The sequence below is a fragment of the Erpetoichthys calabaricus genome, chromosome 1 (assembly GCF_900747795.2).
Source record: "Erpetoichthys calabaricus chromosome 1, fErpCal1.3, whole genome shotgun sequence".
In the NCBI taxonomy this organism is placed as follows: Eukaryota; Metazoa; Chordata; class Cladistia; order Polypteriformes; family Polypteridae; genus Erpetoichthys; species Erpetoichthys calabaricus.
The window spans coordinates 69262901-69289331 of record NC_041394.2 but is presented as its reverse complement, the minus strand read 5'-3'; the positions used below and the strand labels follow the sequence as shown (position 1 = coordinate 69289331).

The following is a 26431-nucleotide window of genomic DNA, read 5'->3' as shown; positions in this document are numbered from 1 at the left end:
GCAAGAGGAAGGAAGCACCAAGACAGAATGGACAGATAAACAGACAGACAGACAGAGACATAATGATGAGAATAGATGATGATGATTGATGAGTGATACACAATAACTGAAAGGTGACTAGGCACTTGCATTGGTGGACCACATGCTGAAGGAGCTGAAATAAGTGTTGTTTAAAAATAAGGTCATTATATCTTGGTTGATGAATAATCAATTTTATGTCAAAATCCAATCATTTTTTTCTAAAGAGACTGAGACACATGGCTAAGTGCAAATAAAAACAAAGTCCCTCCATTATATTACTCCTTTAGCAAATGCATCACCGCCCAATGCAAGGCCTGCAGTCAGGCATTAAGAAGGCTTCATGAAGAAGCATGACCAATGAAAGATGACAACCATGAAATGACTCAACTGTGAACTAGAAACTGAACAGCAGTAGATGTTGGAGTTTACTGAAGCAGTGGCTCAACATTCTGAAGCAAACACAAATAAAAATGATTTCATCTGAATTTGGTTGACCACGTACAACAATTATAGAATGACTAGAGTAGCATTAAATAAGCTGATCATTCCAGGCCGTGTTGTACACCAATGAAAAAAAAATCCCGGGGTTAGGTATTCTAAATATAAAATGGTTACTAGATGTATTATTATTTCACCAATTAAGGAAAACAATTTGTTTTATTTTATAATTTAATATCTGAATAAATTTGATAAACCCTTATATTATTGAATCTACTGTAATTTGTACATATATTACATCTGTAGGAAGTAAAATGGGACATGCAGATTTTGTGTGTGCATTTTTCCAGTTGAGCCATCACCGTCACCAAACTCCTTTATTTTTCCTCCATTTGACCCTCTCTCCTCTCCTCAAGACCAAAGCTTCCTTGTTACCTGCTTAGTAGTGCTGGCGGCCCCCTCTTTGGATGGGGAAGGCACAGCCGTTGAGGTCACTAGCATGGGGTTTTCTGAGGTCTCGTCATAGTAAGGGTATTCATAATACTCCGTCTCTTCATCAAAGTACTGGAAAATGGCAGAAAGAGCAAAGAAATGCATAGACAAAGACAGAGAAGCCATTACAGCAGGCAGTGAAAAATTAAGAGATTTTTCAGTTAAAATTTTTGGGATTGGGAAGGTTTAGTCCTAATGTTACTGTGAATTGTAAAATGGTCAAAACAGCTTTCTTTTTCCATAATAAAATAACCAGATCAAGGGAAACAGATGGCTTTTAAAGGATGAAAGGAAATCTCTTAATTTATAATCCATTGGAAGCACAGCAATGTAACCTGGAGGCTCACTCTGCAATTTTAAATACAGTATAGAGTTTGAAAGGATGAGTCAAAGAAAAAGACTAAAGAAAAAGGGAAAGACAATATTGTGAATGAATACATACAACACGGCCAGCAGCTAATAAAATAATGCAGTACCTCATCCAGTGCTGTACGCACATTTTTCCAGCCTGCCCTTGTATTAGCGTAATTGTTTAATATGGCAAGAAACTGAACTGCTGAACACAGACTAGCCTGCTCACCGATTTTATGTGACTTGAAAGCGGACCTTAACACCAAGTATGAGAGCTGAGAGAATGAATAAACTCTGTGATTGATAAGCAAATCCGAGTATCAAAGTACAAACCCTTTGACCTAAAGGTCATCTAACTCAAATTGTGTTTTGTAATGTTTTGCTGCCACTAAAAGTAAACTTAGCTCAGCTTTTAAAAGTAGCTCATAAAAAACAGGTAAAGGGAATGAGAGCGTATGGTCAGTGTCTTGTTGTCATGCTTTCAAAATATCCATCCATCCATTTCCCAACCCGTTGAATCCGAACACAGGGTCACGGGGGTCTGCTGGAGCCAATCCCAGGGCACAAGGCAGGAACCAATCCCAGGCAGGGTCCCAACCCACTGCAGGACACACACAAACACACCCACACACCAAGCACACACTAGGGCCAATTTAGAATCACCAATCCACCTAACCTGCATGTCTTTGGACTGTGGGAGGAAACCCACGCAGACACGGGGAGAACATGCAAACTCCACGCAGAGTGGACCCGGGAAGCGAACCCGGGTCTCCTAACTGTGAGGCAGCAGCGCTACCACTGTGCCACCGTGCCGCCCTCAAAATATCCATTTAGTTCTCAAATATTCTTACAAAATATAGCTTTATAAATGTACACAGGCACAGCACTAAAAACAAGCAGATTTTAATCAAAAGGTAATTTAAAATATAAATGGTTTCAAGAGGGGCAACAGAAGTTCACATCCCTATTATGCTGCTATTGTTCAGACAGACTTTTTTTATTATTCTTCCAGATTTACACTGTTTAGTCATCTCAACAGAAAAATACTAAGGTTTAACATTCTGCAAATAATGATATTGTAAGCTACAAACTTTATTGCATATTTAACTACGGGAGGCATAGTGGTGCAGTGGTAGCGCTGCTGCCTCGCAGTTAGGAGACCTGGGTTTGCTTCCCGGATCCTCCCTGCGTGGAATTTGCATGTTCTCCCCATGTCTGCGTGGGTTTTCTCCCACAGTCCAAAGACATGCAGGTTTGGTGCATTGGCGATTCTAAATTGCCCCTAGTGTGTGCTTGGTGTGTGTGTGTGTGTGCCCTGTGGTGGGCTGGCGCCCTGCCTGGGGTTTGTTTCCTGCCTTGCGCCCTGTGTTGTGACCCTGTAGTTAGGATATAGCGGGTTGGATAATGAATGGATGGATATTTAACTACACCATGTTATATCACTACTGTATGTTATGTCCTAAAGGTCTAATGCAAATCCTTATTAGTTGCTTTGCATTTTCATTGCTTATCTGCTATATATTTTCCAATTCTTTAATAATACACTTTGTTGTTATTCCGGTTCTTTTTATCTTCTTCTATAATACGCTACCGTGGCTATTCGTTTGTCTGTCCAGGGTTTTAAATCACCTGTAGCTCGCAAACCGTTTCACCTATTGACTTGAAATTTGGTACACATATACTACATGACGTCTACTATCCGCTTTCGGGTGATGATTTTATTACTCTTTTTATTTTTATTTTATTTTATTGTAGAATCAACTCTCGGCAGCGCGCAGCAGGGCGGCCTTGTGGCTCATGCATACAGGCACCGTTCTCATTCCCTACCACCTTCGCTAATCATTCTTGAGGCAGATTGAATACTTAAGTGCCAGATTAAGTGAAAGATTAAAGAAAACGTACTAAGTAATTGCAACACAAAATCTAACTTAATTAGTTTTAACGCGAAAAGATGCTGACGAAAGAAGAGAAGAAGCGGGCCGCTAGGGTGGAGTAAAGAAGAGCTGCTCAGGAAGCAGCAAGCATATCAGCATCTGAGCAAACATATGCTAAACGTACAGAGAAAGAGGATGAAAACTACGAATGCTCAAGTCAAGTGTATTCACTGCACATTATCGTGCAGCGCGCCATTACTGGTACTTAATAATGCACTAGGAAATGTTGCAGCTCCCAGGTGTGAACTGCATGAGAAACGCGAGTGTGTGGAGGTCTGATGCCATGAGAGTTACACCATTTCCTATTCTTCTTTACTTTTTTTCTTTTACTTGGCTCTTTCTGCTGAGGATTTGTATTACAGAAAGTGAAATTCCGTTGTGAGGTTATAGTTGTCTTCATGTGGCAACTCACCACTCCAAAATTTCATACCTGCCCTTACAGCACAAAGTTGTGCTTGTTTAAGTATTTTATGAATGCTGCCATACTTAATTAGCTGAGGAGATTTTTTAAAAAGAGTTTGGTCAAAAGAGAAAAGAGATTTAAAAAAAAAGGCTTAGCTGAGTTTTTACTTTTCTGGTTACCTTATCTTTTTATTTCTATTAAATTAAAAAATTCCAAATGCAGTTCCAGATTTATAAATAAATAAATAAAATAAAAAACAAATAGAAACTGAAGTTTTCTGTTTTCCTTGTTTTATCACAATAATCCATTCACCCATCCATTGTCGGGTCCCATTTTTTTCCATTAATGTAAGGCAAATTTCTGCGGCATCATGATTTAAAACATAGCCTTTTTTAAATGAATGGTAGTGAACATTGCTTAAAATGGCTTTGTGTGTTTTCTGATCATTTTTATAAAGGAAAATATGTTGGAGCATACAAGAACATTTATATGACCAGAGCTTAGACAATGTAGTTTATAAAATGTATATTTACAATTGATTAAATTATGTATTGTACTATGATGCTAATGAGGCACTGACTCACCTAAAAGAATTTCATTAATTATAATCATTGATGTTCAGAGTTTAAAAATGTATTTCTTTTCCACGTTCTGTTAAATGAGCACTGTGCTCTGGTGTACATGGCTACTGTTTTATGATTTCCAATTTCAACCCTTTAAGGAGTTGCCAGGCTGTTATCTTTGCAGTCTCATAGATCCGCAGTCATGGGCTGGGAATGCTGAACCCTGTTGTTGTTTGTGTTGAGGCTCCATATTTTTCTAATGACCCTGTGGCTTTTTTTCCCACAACCCCAAAGATGGACCTGTAAATTTAACTGTTAATTAAAATTCGCCCAATGTGAGTTTGTGCATCAGTGGGTCCTGCGATGGGCTGGAGTTTCTGCCTTACTGAGATAATCACAGCCCCCAAACTTCAATTTGATGAAGCAGGTTTGAGAATGTCTTGTTTCTAAATGTATGAATGATTCCTGTTGTATATGTGAATTAAATCTTCCTGACTTAAAACGATACAGGTTTGGATAAAAAGGTTTGCTGATCTCTGCTCTTCCACTTTGCCTACACATCTTGTGCTAATTGTCTGTTAGAATAGGCACATCTTATCCCAAAGCCTGATGGTCACCCTGCTAAAAGTTCTGCCCATTGGTTTAAATATCTGGTTTAAAGGTCTTTAACTGTACCTCTCTGTAAAGTCTGAGGGCTGGGGGTGCCTTTCAACACAATCACATGAAAAAAATGACTAACTTTAATGAATTTACAAAACATGTAAGTGAGGGTCCCCGAAAAAATGATATTTGAAATTTGTAAATATGGAAAGTGTTACTCAGTGCTAATTAGAGATTTTATTTTGAGAATGTATACCCAACGATGGAAGAAATGTTTGCAAAATGACAGGAATATAATGTATTTTAATTTAGACTAAAACAATGTAGTTAATTTTACTCTAAGCAAAAGTATCTTTACATATTAGTTGTCATTTTATTCTCATTATAATCCTTAGACATCATCACTGGGTTGAGCACCCATTTTTTAATTTTTTTTTTACAGTGCTGAAGTTAAATCTCGTAGTCAGAGTCATTCTCAGATACAGTATTCCTAATCCAAGGGTTGGGAGATTATTTTTGCTTTTTGTTTTTAATCATTTAACATAAGTTTAAACAAAATTATGTTTTATTGTATCCAGATCCCCTAGGGTTAGATATAAATATGTTCTACTAGACCTCTGATTTACAAAAAACACATATTTAAGTAGACTGAGTTAATGAGTGGATTGTAAACAGACGTTTGTGTCGCTAATAAGGCCTCTGTCTAACCATAACCTCTGTAACGGCCCTCTGTAATTAACCACAGCCGCCAACACGAGTGTTGTCTCTGGCCAGGCCTCTCATATGCACTTTGTATCCATCTACAGCTTCTGTTTGTATGTACCTGGTAGCTCTTTGAAGGCATTTTGACCATTCGCAAGTGAATTTAAACAGGATGCTGAGTGTCGGCATATGCTCACTCACAATATCTCTCGTGTGCTTTATTTCATTGCATTTGATGCAGTATTTAGGTGATTATTGACTCATTCAGTTTTCTTTGAGTGTACTTTCTTTGAAATTGTATTGTCCACCTCCTACTTGCATGTTCATATTTATTGTCTTTCATTTTTTTTTTTCTTTCCATTTTCCCCATTCATTTTTAAACCTCAGGCTTTATAATTTATATTTAAATAACTCTATAGTTTTCTTTCACTCTGTCAAGCAGAGACAGGTCCTCCATGCTCTCAAACATTCTCATTCCAAAAATTGATTAATTGTGAAAGACAAACTCAAAGTGCACCTCTGTTTTAGACATGACGGGAATCTGTTCACATTTACCGAGTTAAATACCATCACTGTAGAACAGAGGATTGGAGCAGTCAGATCTACAAGCAAAGATGAATTCTGCTTAAGAGTGAATACATTTGGGGGAAATAATTCTTAAGATGACTTTTTAAAACTTAAGTGTTTAAAAGAAATAATTATTATTCTTTGCGCAATCTTAATTTCCATCATCCATCCATCCGTTTACTGAGGCAGACAGTGAAGTTTAATTCTTTTATGGAGGGAGCATTTTAACACACTCACCAACAGATGGACACATGTATGCTGTAGGTGCTTTTATCAGGTCCTGTTAGCGCTAGAGACGTGTTCACTGATCGTGTCCTTCAGTATTTGTGTCTGACAGTTAGTTACTCTGTTCCTTGCACAGCTTTTTCTTACCATTCTTAAGAACTATTAGAAGCTTTTACTGACCTCTAGTGACTGAATATCATGTTAAACACATTTACAGCATTTCAGTGTCTGTCAGGTGTATTGGTGGTTACTGTCCCTGCAGGCATTTCCATGACATTCAGGATCTTATGATTAGGGAAACTCTATGTGCAAATTAGATATGACAGTATAATCCACGTATTTCTGTTGTATACATTTCAGCAAAGAAAAAAATAATAATTTTAAGCTTTAGGGTGCATTATTGGTAAATAACAAGCAATTAATCAAATCAAGTGTTAAATTCATAAACATAGTGAACTAATGTAAATAAAATTCATTAGAATTCTATGTAATATAACATTATAACATTCTCAATCTGATGAATTCAATTTAGGGTCTTCAAGGGCAGAGCCTATCTGAGCACACAGAAGAAAACATCCCTGAACAGGAAACCAGTGTTCTGCATGGCCAGCTAATATTTGTATATAAATGTTGATAGTTATAATAATGTTCACTTCCTTTTTCGCAGTATCTATTCTCTTTTTTTAGAATAATTCTTTTTCATGTATATTCAGCTTAGTGCTAGAAAGGTCTGTTCCAAGGGGATTTAAAGTATTATGATAGTTAACTGCCAGTGGATTGATGTTTGCTTTGTGCCATTTTAACATAATTTAATAAACTCTGAACAGCAGCAGACCAAGATTCTATAAAAGAAGGTTACATCCAGCTAAGACATAAGGACAAATATGTAAGTAAAAAAAATTCATAAAAAGGCAAGTCATATAATATAACACAAGAGTTTCAATCACACCATGTCCAAATAGAAATACATGAACAAAGTACAGAAGGATATAGTACAGAAAGAGAAGAAGGAAGATACTGTAATGTGAGCTGATCCTTAATGCTTCAAATTCTCCAGAGTGGTCCAGGTTAGCCATTGCAGTACAACTGAGTGAATTTAGTAGGCCAATCTGTGTTTATCTCTGAAACATAGAGGTGTTTAAATACAGACAGAAGAATCTGAACATGTCAGCCATAACCAAAGATAAAGCACAGATTGTGATGGGGGAGCCAATGGATTATTTTGGTTGCTTCATTAAAGAAAAAAAAAAGAATCAAGCACAGATGCTCATGGGCTTATAAATTTAAAAGTCTTGTATTAGACCTAAAAGCTCAGTTCAAGAGTCACAAGGCAAACCAAAATAAATTAAGTCAGCCAAGCCCTAAGTGGGAAATACTGTTGAAACAACTGACCAGTTAGAACAGATGTAAGCACTTTCAGAAAAGGCATGGCTAACATGAGATGCAGAGTTCACAAGGCCTAGAAATTAACAGCTGATTATCCCAGGATTCTCAACTAATGATTTTACTTTACAGTTGTTCTTCAGCTTTATAGAGTTTCCAAGCTTTCAAGCTCACACCTGAGGCTTTAGCACTACTAGTGGATTACATAGCTTAGTTTTAAGTTCAGTCATGTTGTGGTTATCCTTGCATTTCCCTTTTCACAAGCATTCTATCTCAAGAGAAGGTGACTTTTAGTAGAGCAGTGCAGAGAGACGGACATGCTACTTCTAACATGTATTATGAGAAAGTGGGCTCCTCCTTCTCCATAATGCATTTAGAGAAAGATGTCCATCAGGTGAGAAAAAAGCTTGGCTTTACTTTGATGACTTTGTACAATGTCAAGACCTCCATTACACTTGAAATTTAATTCTGCAATAATGCATTACACATAAAAAACACTAGAGGGCACTATTTCACAAGTTAAAAGTAGAAGAGACACATAATGACATACACCAGGGTGTCTAACTCTGTAGGAGGGCCACAGCGGCTGCAGGTTTTCCTTCTAACCCCTTTCTTAATATGTGTTTTTAGTTTTTGCTGCTAATTAACTTCTTTTATAATAATTTTAATTGACTTGTCATTTAAGACTCAGACCTCTTATTTGATTCTTTTTCCTTAATTAGCAGCCAAACAATAATGAGACTATACATGTGCAGCAAATTTGTGTCCACCATACAATATCTGAAAGTAAATGAAGGTAATGTTGATCTGCCCAGGTCCAAAAAACATTTTACAGCATTCTTGGAAAAAAGAAAATCAACAGTTTGGGAAATGTCTCTTGTGGCAGAATGAGAGCACCAACAAGCCATGGAATTAAATAAGGTGTTTAGTCAACAACAAGAAACTAGTGAATGAGTGAAACTGGTTGGAGTTTGAGGCCCTGACTTATCTGATCATCTGTTGGCTCACTTCACAGCTCATTTCTGTTTGGCTGGCATTCAAGGAAGAAAAAAACAATTTAGAGAATTAAAATGAGGAAAAGAAGTGTAAATTGGTCACTGATTAAGAAAGAGGCCGGAAGGACAACCTGCAGCCACTGCAGTCTGGAGGTCCTCCAGGATCAGAGTTGGACACCCCTGAATTCATCATGGAAGGCCACTGCTGCTCTAATTGATATCATTAAAATGTGTAAATACATGAAAAAAATTAATGATATTCTTTTACATTTTAGGCAATGCAAAATTAAAACACAGTTAGTAAAAGTAATTCACAGTCTTAATTTACTTCACATTTCTATGAAAATGAAGTAACTTCAGAATTTTAATCATGGTTGTATGACAGAAGTCTTAATAACTGACTGATAGCTGATGAGCAACAGTTTAGTGAGTTTGGAAAAATACCATACCATTTTTTTTTTGTATAATTTCACAAGTTCAAGAAAACATCAAAATAAACAATGTGATAAAAAACAAATGTGGGAATCTGTCAACAGCAAAAAAGACTACAAAAATGTCCAGATATTTAAAAATAAAATGACAGGAAACTTGACAAGCTATTGATGTTGCTCTTTTACCTTGTAGTAATAATAATGTGGATATATTTCTAGTTAATTTGTGTTTTGTATATTGCATTTTATTTCATAATGTTTCATTTTTTATAAATGCTATTCTGTATTTTACTCTAACTGTAATCTTTAACCGAGAACAGTGTTGTGAGCTTGTGTATGGGAAGTAATGAAGGATCCTACTTTTCCACCCCTCCATTAAATTTTAGTGCATACTTTTTTTAACTGTGGGAGTCTGACCTGGCAGCATGATGTCTAAGCAGGAGCAGACCCCAGATGGGACGCCAGTCTTTTGCTCACAGACTCACTGAGCCAATGTCCAGTCACCATTTAAACTAAACTGAACGTGTCTGAGATTTGAGAGGAAACAGGAGTACATACTCTTAAGCTTCACTGAAAAAGGTCAACATAATTGCATTCATTTACTGTAAAGATGGTTGATTGCTGTACAGTGTATTAAAATCTGCTTATGATTGGTAACTAGGCAGCTTCTTGGATTAGACACTTTTTAATGTAATACCTTTTTGGAAGCAGCTGAACTTTGATCATTATACTGCTTACTAGTGTCCATTGTCTTAGTGAAGCCTTCTGTCCCCTTAATGCCAGTTGTCCTTATTTATAGCTTCATTCATTTGTCCTTGTAGAGTTTTAACCTTACTTGATTCAACATGACTTTATTTTTTTGAAGTGTTTTTCATGCAACATTGTCTCAGTAAAGTGTTTTATGAGTGATTTTAATGGGGCCACCTATTTTAGAGCACGGTGTGTGAAGTCCTGATTGTAGCAGTCACTTGAGGGCATGTGGTCTAAACTCTTCATTGACTTATTCGTCTTGTTCTTAGCTATGCAAAATTAAAATGACTTTCAGCACGTGGGATAAAATGTCAGATGCATTTAAGACCAGTTCTGTACAGATCTGCATTTTAGGTATTTTTCATTTTTTTTTATTTCTAATAGTAATGACTATAAAATGAACTAAATAAGTCAACTGTATTTATATATACAGTAAATAGATTCTGCATCAGTAATCAATTCTGGTCAACAAATCTTCTGACTTTATTGTGCTGGGATACAGCTAATTTAATGTTTGTCCCAACTGTGAATTAAATATTTTTGTAAGGCTGTCTACATCAATACATTAAATATTATTAACACAACAGGGCTACTTGGATGCACAGTGATCCGCTACTTCAAAGTTGCATTCAAGTTTTAGATATGACCTGCAAGAAGTTTGCATGTTCTCTTTGAATTTTATATGATGCTACAGTCTCCTCTCATATCCCAAAAATATTTGTATTAGGCCAAACACAAGTGTGTGAGTGTGTGTGCATTAGTGTGCCCTGAGCTGAAATGGCGCCCCATCTGAAGTCGGCTTATGTTTGGGTGCTGATGCTACTGGAAAAGAGTCCAGCTCTAAGTGATCCTAAAATTCATTTGGGTGTTCACAGAAAATGAAGAACTGAATGGAACTAAATTAAATTCTAAAGTGATACACTTTTATTCAACATACCATCTATTCAAAGATGGAAAAGTTACTATAGAGGATGGATGGATGCTATAAAGTCATTCAATGACGAGGAAAATTGTTGTAAATTAAAATAATACTATTGTAAATAAAAAAATAAACTGCAATGATACTGAGAAAGTTATTATGTAGTACAAAATGAATGATAAAATGAAAGTATTAGTTCATATGGTAACACTTTAATTTAGATATTGCAAAAATACATCTATTCCTCATTTACTGTTATGCAACAAGACCTTACCTAACACTTCCTTGGGTCCTCATAACACTTACAAATCATCAGTAAAATGTTTATTCATCTCTGCAATGTGACCGACTGGCAAAACTTCACTTTGGAATGGTCTGAGATGGCTTAACTGAGACACATTTCTCTTGATATTACATGTTTAGTAAAAGACCTGTAAATTCTTAATATTAATAAGTAATTTCACCATCATGTCGATATGCCACACTGAACAGAGATGAATAACCGACCTACTGATGTTTTATAAATGATATGAAGACCAAGAGAAGCCTTTGTTAAGGTCTTGTTACATAGGAGTAAATGAATAATTAATGTCTTTTTTGCAGTACCTAAACTAAAGTAAATTCTTGATGGCACTAATCCTTAAGTTGGTAAGCGTAGCCCCAAGGGGATGTGATGAGTCCCACTGGAGGCCATTGAATCATGTCTGATATGTCAAGTCTAGTAAACTTAGCAAATATAATAAACCTAAATAAATGCTAGAATGTCCAAACAAGTGTTTGAGCCATCAAGTCACATTAATTGGCTTGAATTGAAATAAGGGAAAAGTTGCAAAATAACAGAAATTTAATACACAATTGAAAGTGAAGTGAAATAATCCCCTGCTTTATATTTTATTAGACTTTCTTTTCAACAGTGTGTAGATTTCCAACATGCTATAAAATGAATTTCTATAGTGGATGCACATATGCAAAGAATAATTTTCTACTCAAAATATGTAGATCTTATTTTGGCTGCTCTGACATTAAAAACAATGTATGGGGAAAGAAGGTCAATGCTAATATTTCAAAAAATAAAATCATATCATTTAGTGATTTGGTAATTAAGTTATATATAGAAATGTTCTGTTCCGATCACTTGAAATTAACTTGCCTACTCTGACCCCTAACCTTGACTATTTAGTAGAGATGGGCTGATTCGTGGCTGTAGAGTATAACTTGTGTAAAGATGGTGCTATGTGGGTGTCAAATTGCATTGCTGCCATATTGTGGCACATTATAGGTTTATATACAACTATAGTACATACGAGCATTTATGCTGGCATATTACATACAGTATAAAAAACAGAAAATACATGCTGGACAGCAGTGCATCTTTCATTTTTACTCTTTTTAAGCTTAATTAAGATTTTCTAATAATTTAACTGTGCAATGTAAGCCACTGTCTCTGTCATCGAGGACATTAAAGGAACACCTCATAAAAGTGGCACTTCTGTAAAACCTGTCTCAAGAATGTATTTACTACAAACAAACGTGCAGAATCCGATTTCAAAGCCGTGTTCCAATATTGAGTGCAGAAGGACTTTTTATTAGACAGTAACTTCTTAATGGATATTCCAGCAGATGTAGTGCAGCAGAGTTTGCTAACAAAAGCACCTTTTGGAATGAGCAGTGCTAATTCTTAGGGCAATAGTGAATGTAATTGAAAAAACAACCAAATGACAGGTATGCATTGCATCAGAATAATTTTAATACATTTCAACCCATATTGTTCTAAACCTCTTATATTTTTTTTACTCTCAGCTCACCATTATGAATATCATCATCCCTTTCAGATGATTTAGAGCTTCACAGAAAGGGTTGTTCAGATGAATCCAACTATTTAGCAACCAATAACATAGCTGGCTACGCTTTTTACTGCTTCTTCTGCTGTGTAATTGTAGATGTTCCTAGTTAAATTACACATTTTACATGTAATGTTACTGTAAAATTTAGTCTAACCAATGTTAATCTACTGTTATGTAACACTCAGTGATTCTGTTTATATTTGCTGTCAGTAAACCGCTGAAATTAAACAGCTATATACTGCTGTCTACTTTTATATTGTCACCAGCAGAGGGCAGTCTGTGTATTAGGAAGTGAAATCCACAGATTATAGACGACAAGGTTAACAATAATCCAGTTCAGTTTGATCACAGATGTTAAAAAGAGCATTATTGATAATCCAGTGGACACATGATAAACACTTATCTCAAAATCTCTTTATTAAGGTTAACACAGCAACCCTGCAGAAGCAAAGGTTAAAACAGAATAGTGTAACACGAGTCTACATTAACCAAATTTTGCATCATTATTATTGTTTTATTTTATAATGTTAGATAGAGTAATCATAGCAGAGATACTCACGTAGTTCTTACTGGGCTCCTGTGCTTGCGGGGTGTCTGGGAGGGCAGTGTCACAGTCTGGGCTATAATGTTCACAGTAGTCATAGGCAGTCTGAGCATTAGAGGCAATCAGCAGCTGCTGAATGTCACCCTGTTGGGTTGGAGAAGAGAAAAAGGGAGATACAGAGAGTCACGTTAAAAATTAATTTCAGCTTTAAGGAGAGGGGTTCTTGCACTCTATTCAGTCTTCTATGAATTATGTGAAAGAAAATTGTTGATAAATGTTTCTACAATTCTATAGAAGTGCAGCCTAAAATTGGTGAAGGCCTATAAAGCAGAAGAACTTAACTGTCAATATATAAACACATTGTGCCATTGGACAAATGACTCTGAAAGAGCTTTAGTCCACCCCAGTTGATACAGCACAGAGGAAAGATTCAGCCTTATCCTTAATATGGAGCTATTGAAACTTTCTGCTTACTCCTTTATATAATGCAACAGCTCACATTGTCTCACAGTAGCAGATACATACAAAGAACTTGAATTTTCTGAAATGTTTCAGTATACAAGTTGATATTAGCTGTTACTAGGTGTTAGAAATGAGCTGGGCATCAGTTGAATAAATTTTGTGATATTTTTATTTTTTGGAAATTTTATATAATTTTCACAGTGACATCGTCTTCTCACTGTTTTCGGTGATTTTTTTTCTTTCAATTGGCATAGCCATTTTGTGTGGTTGCTTTTATTTGCACAGCCATGTTGTTTATAGTAATCATTGCTGGCGTTCTTGTGTAGTGTCCAAACTTTAAAACATTTCCAAAGTAAAATTTATTTATTCATTCTCTGTGTTACCAAATCCTAACAGAACATTAGAAGAATCTAAACAAGAACAGGCCATTCAGCTCAACAAAGCTCGCCATTCCTATCATACCAATGAATACACCTCAAACATTTTCAAAATAACAGAAATCAGATAGATTTTTAACCAATTTTCTTATAGGTATCCTATAATGTCTGTTTAAATTATTACTGAGACACATTTTAAAATTCTTAATAGTAAAGCATATGTTCATATTACTTTGTCTGTGCTGACTTGCAACATATTATTGTCTAAATCAAAAACATCTAATGACAGAATTTGTACTATGACATTTGATCTCCAGATACAGTAGTCAAAGCTAACATGAAAGTCAAGTACATGAGTAAACTGTACATATTTAGCAACATTCTCCATCTCCATGGCAGGATTCCACCAACATCCTCACTTTGAGTGTCTGTGCTGTTAATGTGCTCAGTGAATGAACTGCTTTGCTTGGCCTGGTCTCAGACACTTGTGTATGGTGGCTGGAAATGTTCACAGTCAGTGTACATCATACGTACCTCAAATACTTCTTCATCAAGGATTCTTGTTCCAAACACCATAATGCCTTTGGTATCAATGATGGGACTGGCACTGCGTGGCAGAGGCTTAGTGATGCGCTTCTTACAATCCACGATGAGGGTAACGGATTTCTTCTGAACACTCAGTGCAATTCGGTGCCACCTGCGGGACAGGAAAAAGGCAAAAACAAAAGAAAACACAATAAAAGCATGGGACGCTAGAGCTAAGGTTAGTGTGCTTGTCCAGTGGAATTACCAAGATGGGCAAGCAAAAAAGAATGCAGCCTGACTCACTTAATACTAGCAGAATATAACTGTTTAGAAGAAGAAGCTACATTAAGAGTGATAACACTTCCTTATCAACAGTCTTCTGTTCATACAGTATGACTAAGAGAAAGTGAGGCCACACAAAAGACAGACCCTTACAAAATCTGAGATTCAAAAACATCCACACAAGCCCACCCATATGTGTCAAAACCAGCGCTACTAACTTGCCATCAGCCAGGTTGATCCCTCTGAACAAGGGATAATCCTCTGGGGCTGGCTTTCCTGTGTGGTCCTCATACAGGAACACTGGAGAGCGGCCCAGCTCAACCCCAAGCTGCTGCACTCCCTGATCGTTATAGATAGACAGCAGGAAAGCCTGGAGGCCTGCTTTTGGTTTCACGAGGGCCATAATGGAAAAGTCCTCAGGGAAGCGACCTAGAAAATCAAACATAGCTCTTAGAAGGAAAATCTTCTTACCTGAGTTTAACCATGCTCTGCTTTTTTATATCCATATTATACAGTGTATACACCAGATTAATCCCACTGACCATTTTTATAGTTAGAAGAAAACTAAAACATCTTTGCCTTTATTTAACAAATTTGTTAAAACATCAAGAATCTATGGAAGTTCACTTTACAAAAATTGCTACAATGTGAAATTTCAAAAATGCAATTTTGACATAATGTTGAAAACAAGTAAATCCCAGTTCATCACTGATCTCTGAGTATACATACAGTATTTCTTTTGCCATTACTTGTTCTCCAAACTCCAGAACTTGTCTGTTGCTGTAACTACTGTATGTCTTTCCATTTCCCTCCATTTTCCAGTTCACTCAGTGTCACTACTCCAGGTCCTCATATTTGTGCTCCAGGGTATGATTACTCAAACATCTTTCAGCTTTCATACTTTAACACTCAGCTTCTTTATCCCCACAATTACATTCTCTACTCTAATTGCCAATGCCCATATATGAGATGTTCAATATTTTTGTTTCAGGTATTCATATTCCTGCTCCTAGATGTCCACAAATTAGGCCTCTCAGATCATAACTGAATCTGTACTGTTAGTCTCACATTCTGTACTCTAACCTCAAATGTTTATGCAGTGAGTAATCAAATTTTAACTACACTAAGTTTTCATTTAAAAACTGCAAATGATCTGCATTCACACTAACATGACCAAAAACAGCATATGAAGTAGATGTTTGCCTATGCTGGGCATGCACACATCAGTATAATAATCCTTGCAGGGATGGTAACACCATCATCCACAGGACTCACTATAATCTGAAAACTATAGCAACCTGTATATTATTTGTCTTTTGTGCATCTGTGCAGCATTCAGACTGTACAAAACACTATTTAGATGCAAGTAGGTAAACAACACAACACGCACCATGGAAAGCAGCTTCTCTCTGCCCTCAAAATTGTAATATGGTTTTCTTCCGTGAAGGGTGACCAATGAGGGAATAAGATGAGGGAAGGGCCACATAATAAACATGGACAAATCAGAGCACAATTAGAATCTGCATTTGTAAAAGTCTGTGTTTTCACCCATCCACTTTACAATGTTGTGGCGGTGTTTTCAGACGTATACAGCTCTGGGGTGCGTTTTCAAAAACCTTGGATTTCTGGGATTAAATATGCCAGAGTAGTGTGGATGAAAAGCAAAAACTGACAATAATGCCAGAATTTTTAAAGGAAAACATAGTAGTGTGGACATAGCCTAAATCACTATGATCTTGCTAACAGACCCAGCAGACCCTTGCTATCAGACCTCTACTTTCAGAGTCCTTACTCCAACTGCCAGTATCCATACACAAACTATTAAATATTCATTTTCTAGCTTTTCATTTTCCTGTTTCCAGATATGCTTACATTATTTCTCTTTCATTATACTAATGAGTTAACAGTCCATCTTGTACTCCTATAGCATTTACTTCTAGTCCTGATCCTACATTTTAACAATTATTGTATAACAGCCAGCATCTCCACTTGACAAGGCCTCTGTTCTTACCTTAAATGCTCTTACATTTTAACAATTTTGACTATCATTTATCCTTATTCTAATTTACAGTGGTCATGTTTTAAACACCAGTACTACTAACAGTGATGTATTTTCACCACCCACCATTTCAAGACCCTGCTCGTATTATTCACATTTCTTTTCTGCAGTTGTCCTACACTGTACTTTGAAATCACACTTTTCTATCTCAGTAACTCTACTCCTACTCTCAATATCTTCTGCTTGCTGCTGTTTGTATCCCACCTCTCATATCTTTGCTGTTTCACTCAATAACTTCCAGCCATCTTATGCAAACCTCCAGTGTTCTTTCTCCTCTTTCCAGTTTCTTTTCTTATTCCATCTTCCAGAAGCTTCTTATTTTAACTGTTTCCACAAGTTTTTGATTCATTTATCCATTTTAAAACTTGAACATTGATACATGATTTGCTGTTCTTCTGTTCATTGAACTGTAAAAGAAAAGTGTGTGTCTTCGAAGAAGTTACAGGATTCTCTGCTCTAGAAAGAATCTAGCTGTACTGATCAAAATTTAAAAATACAGAAAATCACCCACATAATCTCATCATTGTAACTGGAATGATTTGGAGAGATGGTGCAAATGAGTTGTGAAGTCATTAAGAACTTTTTTATATGGACATGAAATTTTTGGGTAATTTTTGCGCGCACCTCTAGAATATGTTCAGTTTTAACTATTTTAAGGTGGAACAGGACAACTAAGAGTGATGGTCTGGAAGCCAAACCGCTCCATTAACTTATCCTACTGTCATGACAGTTGGAGTCTAGAATTCTGTAAAATCAGGTCATCAGACAGGGATGCACACATTCTCTTATTCTGGTTTTTTTTTTTCAGAAAAATGTCATGAGTGGCAACAGCAATAAGCCTATTTAAGACAATATGCAAGTTGATTAGAGAGCACACTTGCCCTCTTACACTTGGTAGATTTAGTGACACATAACCATACCAATATGTCTGTGACCATTGAGAGGAACTACAGTCCATGAAGAAATTAAAAACAATGCACACATTTCACATGGACAGGAATGTAGTCAGTAACTACTGCAGCCTTATAAAACTGGTAAACCTTCTAAAGCTATTAAACCACATAATACATAAAACAATTCATATATTACTATACACAGTAGTGAGGACTCTGAACTCACTTGAGAAGATCTGTTTAGTGGGGGCGCTGATTTGAGACTGCTTGGATATTCGGTAGGCAACATCAGTGGTACCAGTCTTCCTGTTGGGGCAAAATCCTGTGGTCTTCTTCACACCCTCGGGTAAACTGTGGAGCTGAAGAACCTTCAGAATATCCACTGGGTCAGCTAGATAGCAAAAAAGACAGATTAAGTTACTGGCAATTGAAAGAAAGAAAATGCATACAAATTAAGGATGGGGACCCATTATTCTTGCATTAATACACATGGACCTCTACATAAGAGCAGAGAAAATGTCATCCTAAGTACTGTGGTGCTCTTTAGGTGACAAAAGCCTTTGAAAAATTGCTAGGAATGGTCTGTTTTATATCATCATAAGTTTAATACTTGCTGTAAAGATGGGGCTAGAAGATTAAACCTTAGGGCACAAAATCTAAACCTGGCTAATCAACCCACCTCATTATCAAGTCCAGCATATTCTAGATAGATAGATAGATAGATAGATAGATAGATAGATAGATAGATAGATAGATAGATAGATAGATAGATAGATAGATAGATAGATAGATAGATAGATAGATAGATAGATAGATAGATAGATAGATATTTTATTAATCCCAAGGGGAAATTCACATAACAGTGAAATAGACAAAAGTAGAGAAAAAGGTAGAAAGATAAAGTCATACACAGAGCTGCTGGAAAGGCTGCCACTTGCGGCGGCACCTGAGTCATATCTATTCTGCCTCAGTTGCTATGAATTTATTAGTAACTAAAATAATAAAAAAATAAAAACATAACAAAGCAGATGGCTTCAAAGAAGGACAAGTGTTCGTCACTTTTATTTTAACATTATCTTACACTGAAGACAGGGATCTTGAGCAATGAATGAAGGGGAGAGGAAGGTTTTCCATTCAAAACCTCAATCCAATTTAAACACAATTCTCTTTGGTGCATTTCTCTCATTTTCTGTTCATATTTTAAAACAATATTTAAGCAAAAAATACATCTGTTTTGGTCTTTGATAGCATATAACTAGATAACTGACATGTGGATTTTGCCACATAAATTCCCTGAGTGTGTTCTAGTATTGTTTGCTGTTGTTTAGCATTTCCCCCTGCTGGTCCACTTTGAAGCCAATTATATCAGAAATGTCTGTGTTCTTCAGAAAACATGCAATTACATTTTTCTTGGCCATCACTGTAAACATGGGGTAAGTGACAGATAAAAAAAAATAATTTTTGGGAGAGTAATCCTTTAAGATGACAGCAGTGAGCACATTCAGTTCTGACAACATCAGGCACAGCGGAGAAACCAACACTGAAAAAGGTGTCAGTCCATCATAGGGAAATGCCGATTTAAATATACCATATATCAAGTTTTATGACACCTAAAGTGTTCACACACACACATATAAACAGTATGCATACATTTTCGTTTATATGCTGTGACCACCAGAGGGTGCACAGCTCTACAACAGGCACAGACACAAGTGCAACCCAGCACAAGGCTTTATTATTTCAGTGGGAACCTTCACTGCACAGTACACACAGTCCCAAGCACACAGCACTCTGTCTTTCTTCTCTCTCTGTATGGCTTGGTGTGTTTTAGCCAATTTTGCACCCATCTGCACACTACATTCTGAATACCAACTTAATTTACTTTGATGTCCAACCTGTTATGTGGCACTTTATCAAATGCTACCTGAAAATAAAGATAAATAATATCATATGCACCTCTCTGATTGTATGCTTTTGTGGTTTCCCCAGAGAATTCCAGCATGTTAGTAAAACACGACCTCCTTCATTTGAACCCATGCTGACTATTCAGTAAAACTCCTGTTCCTGCCATATGATGCTCAGTCTTCTCCTTAATAATTCCTTCCATTAATTTACCTGGGATGGAAGTTAATCTTACTAGCATATAATGATTGGAATCTGTCCAATCACTATTTTATACAATGGGATAATGTTTGCTATTTAGCAGCACTTAGGAATTTCCGCAGTATGCTGTGACTTTTGAAAAATATGTGCACTCAATGATTCATCTCATCTGGTCCTGGTGATTTGTTAGTTTTTAGCCGATTTAATCTCAGCAGAACGTCTCCTTCTCCCTCAGTACCTCCTCAGTGGTGCCATTTGCTACTTCTTCACATGTAAAAACTTCAGAAAAAATGCAAGTTTAGAGGATTCACTCTTTTGCCATCTGTATAATTTAACTCTACTTTAGTGTTTCTGTTCCTGATATACTTCTCCTCCTCCTTGACAGTTCGTTTACTACTGAATACTTAAATAATCTCTTTGGGTTACCTTCCACCTTATCTGTAACGTTTCCCTCTAACTGCCTCTTAGCTGCCCTAGTATCCTTTTTAACCATTGGTCTCCTGCTCGTATGTGTCCTACAGTTAAGCGCTGGAGTTATTACACACATTATACTGTTGTTTTTTATCCTTTGCAGCTTCTTTTTAAACTCCATATTTATGAGTTTTCTTTACTTTCTTTCTAATTCTGTATTATAAGATGAACTTGTTCTGCATCGTAATAAAACATTTTTAAAACCTGTTGCGGTGTTCCTTGACTGTTTCTACATTTAACAGCTTATTTGGACTTGCTGCATCTGCTCAAAATTTCCCTTACTAAAGTTAAACTTAACAGTTTTAGTTTTCTTATCTGCACTCTGCCAAGAACACTGTGAAATTTAGATCTGGCATCAGTGAATGAAGGGTTAAAACGGATATTAAGGCAATTATTTTCATATTCAGCTAAAGTGCTTCTGTAAGGGCTTGTTTGCTTGGATATAAGCAAAGCTTCCTTCTCACGCAGCGCCTATTGGTAGCATTAGTACTGTCTCTCTCTTATTCTTACTTCATTGTGCTCTGAATGAATCAGACTCTGAAACAATCAAAACAGGTTGGCTGATGATATTGTCTTTCCCTTGGAGAATTAGCTTGTGTTGTCTGCCACTAAAGCTTAAAAGTATCACGTTGAAATAAAGGTTTTGACTGCTTTAAGTTACTCATTTTTAGCGGATAACAGATAATCTTGGCAGTGAAGAAAGCCGAGCTGCTCGCCTCTAGTGGGGGTCGTAAGCTGCCTGGTGCACAGGAGGCATGAAGCCTTTTTTTAACAATGCCAACTGTGTTCACTGCCAGACACCTTTCTTAGAGATTCAGGTTTCAGGACAGAGAGAGATGAGGAGGGGGGACCTGGCACACCGCTGTCATTGAGTTCTTGAAGTCTGATCTGCGTGAGCAGGTCACCACACAGCTGGGCTCGGTGGAATTCCAACCCCCAGACAAGGCAAACTGAACCTGTGTACTGAGTGGCCATGCCACAGACGCCCGCTTGGGCTGTTTACTTGAAAGCAGTCGTCTCTCAGCTATGTTAGGAATTTGGTGCTCTTTCTATGATTGAGAAATGGGGGAGAAAGATGGCTTTTCGAGTAAAGGCTCATTTGCTTGGCACTTCTAACACTGCTCTGATAGATGGGATCCTTCACTGATCTTATTAACAGGGGAAAAGACAACAGTGTTGTGTTAGAAACTGGAGTGCTGTAGCCCAGACCAATTACTCATATTTCATTTAGTATGACACCAGGCATGAATAAAACAACAATAGTCTCTTCAACTAACTGCTTTAAAATGCGTGATAAAACTAAGTCGGTTTCCAAATCATCCATAGGTCACATTTTCATGTTTAGTATGACACCAGATATCTTTTCTTAAAATATCTGTATGAGCCAGGACCAAAGATACGTTAGCTTATAGTGTTCATAAGAATTATTTAGGAACACTTTGAAGTCACTATATTATTATTATTATTATTATTTTATTAGTCAGCTTGGGACTAATCTGTACAAGAAAACGCCCACAAACAGTATGATATATTGTTTGACTCGTCTTGATGCCTAGTAATGCAAGATATCAAGCTTTTTGGGGCTCCCCCCCTGTTTTGTCCCTCTACTGTAGACTGAAAAACCCCTCATTTTTGGCAATTTATGGACCATATCTTGTGTGAGAAATTACACCCTTATGATAAAGTGTAAACCAATAGGTGTCTGCAAAAAAAATGCTCAGAAGGACTTGAAGTTGTGCATGCCACATCAACCTAACCTAACCTAACTTAATGGGAATTGAGCGGTCAAAGTTACTTCTTTTCACAAAACTTTGGTAAAATGGGGATTGTGTAGTATAGGCATGTGGACTGTTATGTTTTGCTATTTTGAGGTTGCTGATTACAAATATGATAATTTTTTTGATATTTGATTCTTTACCAGTGGTCCTATTCCTCAAAGTGCCATTGCCAGAAGGTTGAAAATCATTTAGTTAGTTTTTTAGTTTTAGGCTATTTTAAGGTTAATAATTATAAACATGCTTGTATTTCTGATCCTTTACTAGGGAATCTAGCCCTCTATAGATCTCTATGTGAAGATGAAAAATTACAAATTTCTATTACAACCAAGAACATTTAGATATTAAACATATTAATCAAAGTGTACATTTTAAGATTTCATATATTTCATGCAACTATTCTTGTTTATTATGTACTTCTACCTTTTGAAGTAAATCATTACATTTCTTTTAAACACTTCAAATTAGGGCAACTTATGCTAATTCAGACTTTTTAGTACTATACTAAAAGTATCCGGAAACCCACACATTTTTTTATTAACTTAAGTGTGTTTTGGATAATTGATCTTTAAATACATTTAATGAAATATTGAAACTCCACTATTTGTAATGACCCCATATTGTTCATCCACCAATCTATTGTGGTGGGTGGCCGGCTAAATATTCCGGCCCTCACCCCCAAGCCGCCAGGTGGAGCTCTCCTGACAGCATGGACGTTCCCCGAATTCCAGCAGGGCCTCATGGACTTTGTAGTTTATATGCACAGTCTTGCTGGATACCATGGGGACCACCAGGAGTCGCTGTGGGGAGGCTGCCGGACTCTTCCTTGCCCTATAACCCAGAGGTGCGTCATGATCACATGACAAGAGGAAACGACATGCTTCCGGGTTGAAGAAAGGAGCTTTTTATCCAACCCGGAAGTGTTCCTAGTCACGTGGACAGAGAGGGCAAAATTCTTCCAGGTTAGGGACTATATAAAGGACTCTGGAAAACCAGTACACTGAGCTGAGCTGGGAGGAAGTGGTGGAGAAGTGTTTGGGAGTGTGGAGGATTGATTATTGTATTGATTAGTGTGTTTATTGATTTATGAGTATTGTGGAGTGGAGGGTGCTTTGTGCACGTTATTGTTCAAATAAATATAGTATTTGGACTTTTACCTGGTGTTTGGCATATTGTCCGAGGGTTCAAGAGGACGACAGCGACCTCAATCTGTCACACTATAAATCTATCTTTTTGAAAGTGTTGTCTCCATTTTACAGTTGCAGGTTGAGATTACAAACTGAGAGACATAACTTGGCAGGAGAAAAAATTGCATGTCATTTATAATAAGGTTTGTTTTATTAAACAGGAAAAGTCCACCAAGTCTATCAATATGCTGAATCCACTTGGCTAATTCAGGGTCTATTAAAGCTTCAAGGAATGCAAAGCAAGAACAAACCCTGGATGAGCTGTCAACTCATTCACTCACTTACTGTATCAGCGCTCACATTTGCCTGTGAATTTGAACTGACAAAATCTGGCACTGCATTATAGTAGATTCCACCACAATGAAAGTGCTTCATGTGACATATTACAGGACAAAAAATGATGCAGAATATACTTTTTCTTATGTTGTGTGTTTTCTAGAATAAACGTTTGGTGTCTAAAAATTATTCAAGTGTTGGAAACCATAGTGGATGTAAAATATAATAACTTGAAAGTACTGTTTCTGCCACTGGCCTCACACTCTAATTACTTCATTGATGGTGGTGTCAAGCTAACAATATCCGTCAATACATAACATTCAACATATCAAAAGCAATTCTACCAAATTCCTCTGGTGTTAATTGAAAGAACAACTAAATACTTGAATCAGCTCTTGAAATGAAGTTCACATCATGGAATTACTCCTAACCTGATATGACAGAACAAAAGTTAATGGCATTAATTAAACAACAACAATTGTCAACTGCGTGTAAAGGAAAAGGAATTTCAAGGAGACCAGCAGTGAACAGTTAGAACAATGAGATTTCATGCCCTCCACTGTTTCTATTAAATTACAAATCTCACAAGTTCACAGACTTTTCATGAAAAGACAACATTGTGAAAATATGAAATGAGTTTATAAATGTAGCATAATGGGCCACACTGTGCAGTATGGATGCAGTATAAATCTATGCGGATTTTTGATTTTAATCTATAATTTAATTTTATTAGAATTAAGTCAATTGGCTGAACAAACAGAAGAATGACACAGCTTTGTCTTTAAGTATTGACTTCTTTTTCCTTGTTTTGAGTTTTTTAATAGGGTCTAATGCCATCGTTGCCATAGGAAAGATTCGAACCCTGATAGCTTTGTGAAACTTGCCACTAACCACATTTTTTGCATCCCTAGCACAAATCACATCATACGCTTTTGATTAAGTTCAAGGTTCTAGCCTAACAGTTTGCAAGTAATTGTGTGACAATCTGTGGAAAATCTATATATTTCTGAAATATTGAACATTTTGATTTTTTTCCTGACTCTGTCAAAGCATTTTGACAAAGTAGCACATTTTAGAATATTTTAAAATCAAATATTGTTTAGATCTGTTGTTCCTGGAACAACATTGAGGTTGTGACATCATAAAGCAGGGACCATATGCATGAAGTCCTTTAAAAATGGGTTAAAAAAAACCTTGCAGCAGGTTGCCGCACCGTGTGTGCTTGACGGTCAGCTGATGTCGTACTTGTAATTCTTCCTCATTTTATTGCATAATCTGCTTCTGCAGTTTGCCTCATACTCAGCAGATATCACTGATCTTCTTTTTCTTTCTGCCATGTCAGCGTTGTGTTCAGTTTGCCTGTGTAGATTGCCATAGGAAAGATGCAAACCCCCATGGCTTTGCGGAACTTGCTACTAGCCACTAGCACATATCACATCATAAGCTTTTAATTAAGACCAAGGTTTTAGATCCTCACTTTTGCAAGTAATTGCTGACAAACACAATCCCTAACATTTTAAATATAGAGATAGTACAATGAATGCGACTGAAAAATGCCATTGGGGAAGTAAATCTTGAGGACTCCTTGAGCAGTGTCATCACCAATAGACGCCTACAGGTTTGTGGAAGTCTACCTTATACTCATCTATCCATTAAAAAAAGCAGGCACAAACAAATCTGTTATACACCCTTTACAAATCTATTTGTCTGTCTATCTCTAATCTAATGCATTTTCTATCTACAACATCCATCTTCACTAAATGCATACCTATGAAATTCAAAGTTTTCATTACAGACTGACTTACATCAGTGCAGGTCCATTTTAACAGATCATTTCTAAGAGTTACATGACAGACCAAACACAAATAGGGAAAAAAATGGAGATAACAGAAGGAACACTACAATGCATCGATTCATTTCTGAACACCTGTTCCAGAGAAGCATGTTATCTCACATTGTCTCATAAAAAGTTATAGGGGCTATCAGTTTTCTTTGGGTCAGAAGGCTGGTCTTCTTTAATTGAACAAAGACGCAAATATTTTTAAAAAGTGATATTTAAGATTAGAGACATTATTAAAAATGCATTCAACCAAATGTGTACATTCCCTTTAAGGATATTATTTTGTGAACTAATGAAACTAGCAGATAGGTATAATATTTAATGGGACAATAAGGGCACAAGGATGTCTATATTGCTATCCTCTCAATATGAACTTGAACTGTCTAATGCAGTTCCTGTCGCTGACAATAATTAAACAGAATATGATTATCACTTCCATCCCTGCCTCTAATTAATTTTATTACTCTGAAACCTCAACTCTCAACCTGTCTGTACTCCCATTATAAAACATATGTGAAAACAATTGCAATGCATCTGGATCTTATAAGTTGTCTTTGACAAAGAAAACGCTTACATAATACAGTAATGATGAGAATAATATTAACAACAAAACTGACTTTCTGAGCAGAAATTATAATGCACAGGGTTGGCTTCTGTCTTGCGACAATACAGCTGGGATACGTGACCTTGATAAAAATTGAACAGGTTTAATGATTTATGGATAGCTTCGTAATTTGAAAGCTTCAGATTTTGGACAAATGGTACCCCCAATTCTAAGAGTTTTCCTGCAGAAATGTTTATTTGCATGGAAGCAGTGTATAATTGTTAAAAGGGTTGTACCAAAGTCAATTAACATATAAGAATTACTAAGAAATGTGTGACAGTATTGAGACGCATTGTATGTTACCTAGTAGCTCCATCTGTTATCTTTATAAATTATCTTTATACAAGGGGGCTTTGCCCCCTGCTCGCTTCGCTCACCTACCCCCGGTATTTTGAACCCGTGCCCGCTGGGCAGC

At 36.6% G+C, this 26431-nt stretch overlaps 1 protein-coding gene across 6 annotated transcripts in view; it reads right to left on the bottom strand.

Moving 5' to 3' along the window:
- Positions 1-26431, bottom strand: part of col11a2 (collagen, type XI, alpha 2) — a 167326-nt gene that overhangs the window by 109011 nt on the left and 31884 nt on the right. For 4 of the 6 annotated variants that reach the window (XM_028801342.2, XM_028801348.2, XM_028801355.2 and 1 more), the window contains exons 2-6: positions 17987-18151; positions 15027-15237; positions 14536-14698; positions 13178-13306; positions 895-1023 (exon numbers count right to left, since the gene is read on the bottom strand). In XM_028801342.2, the coding sequence (XP_028657175.2) occupies positions 895-1023; positions 13178-13306; positions 14536-14698; positions 15027-15237; positions 17987-18151 (797 nt within the window). The remainder of the gene's footprint in view (positions 1-894; positions 1024-13177; positions 13307-14535; positions 14699-15026; positions 15238-17986; positions 18152-26431) is intronic. The other 2 variants (XM_028801343.2, XM_028801371.2) reach the window with 1 other exon arrangement.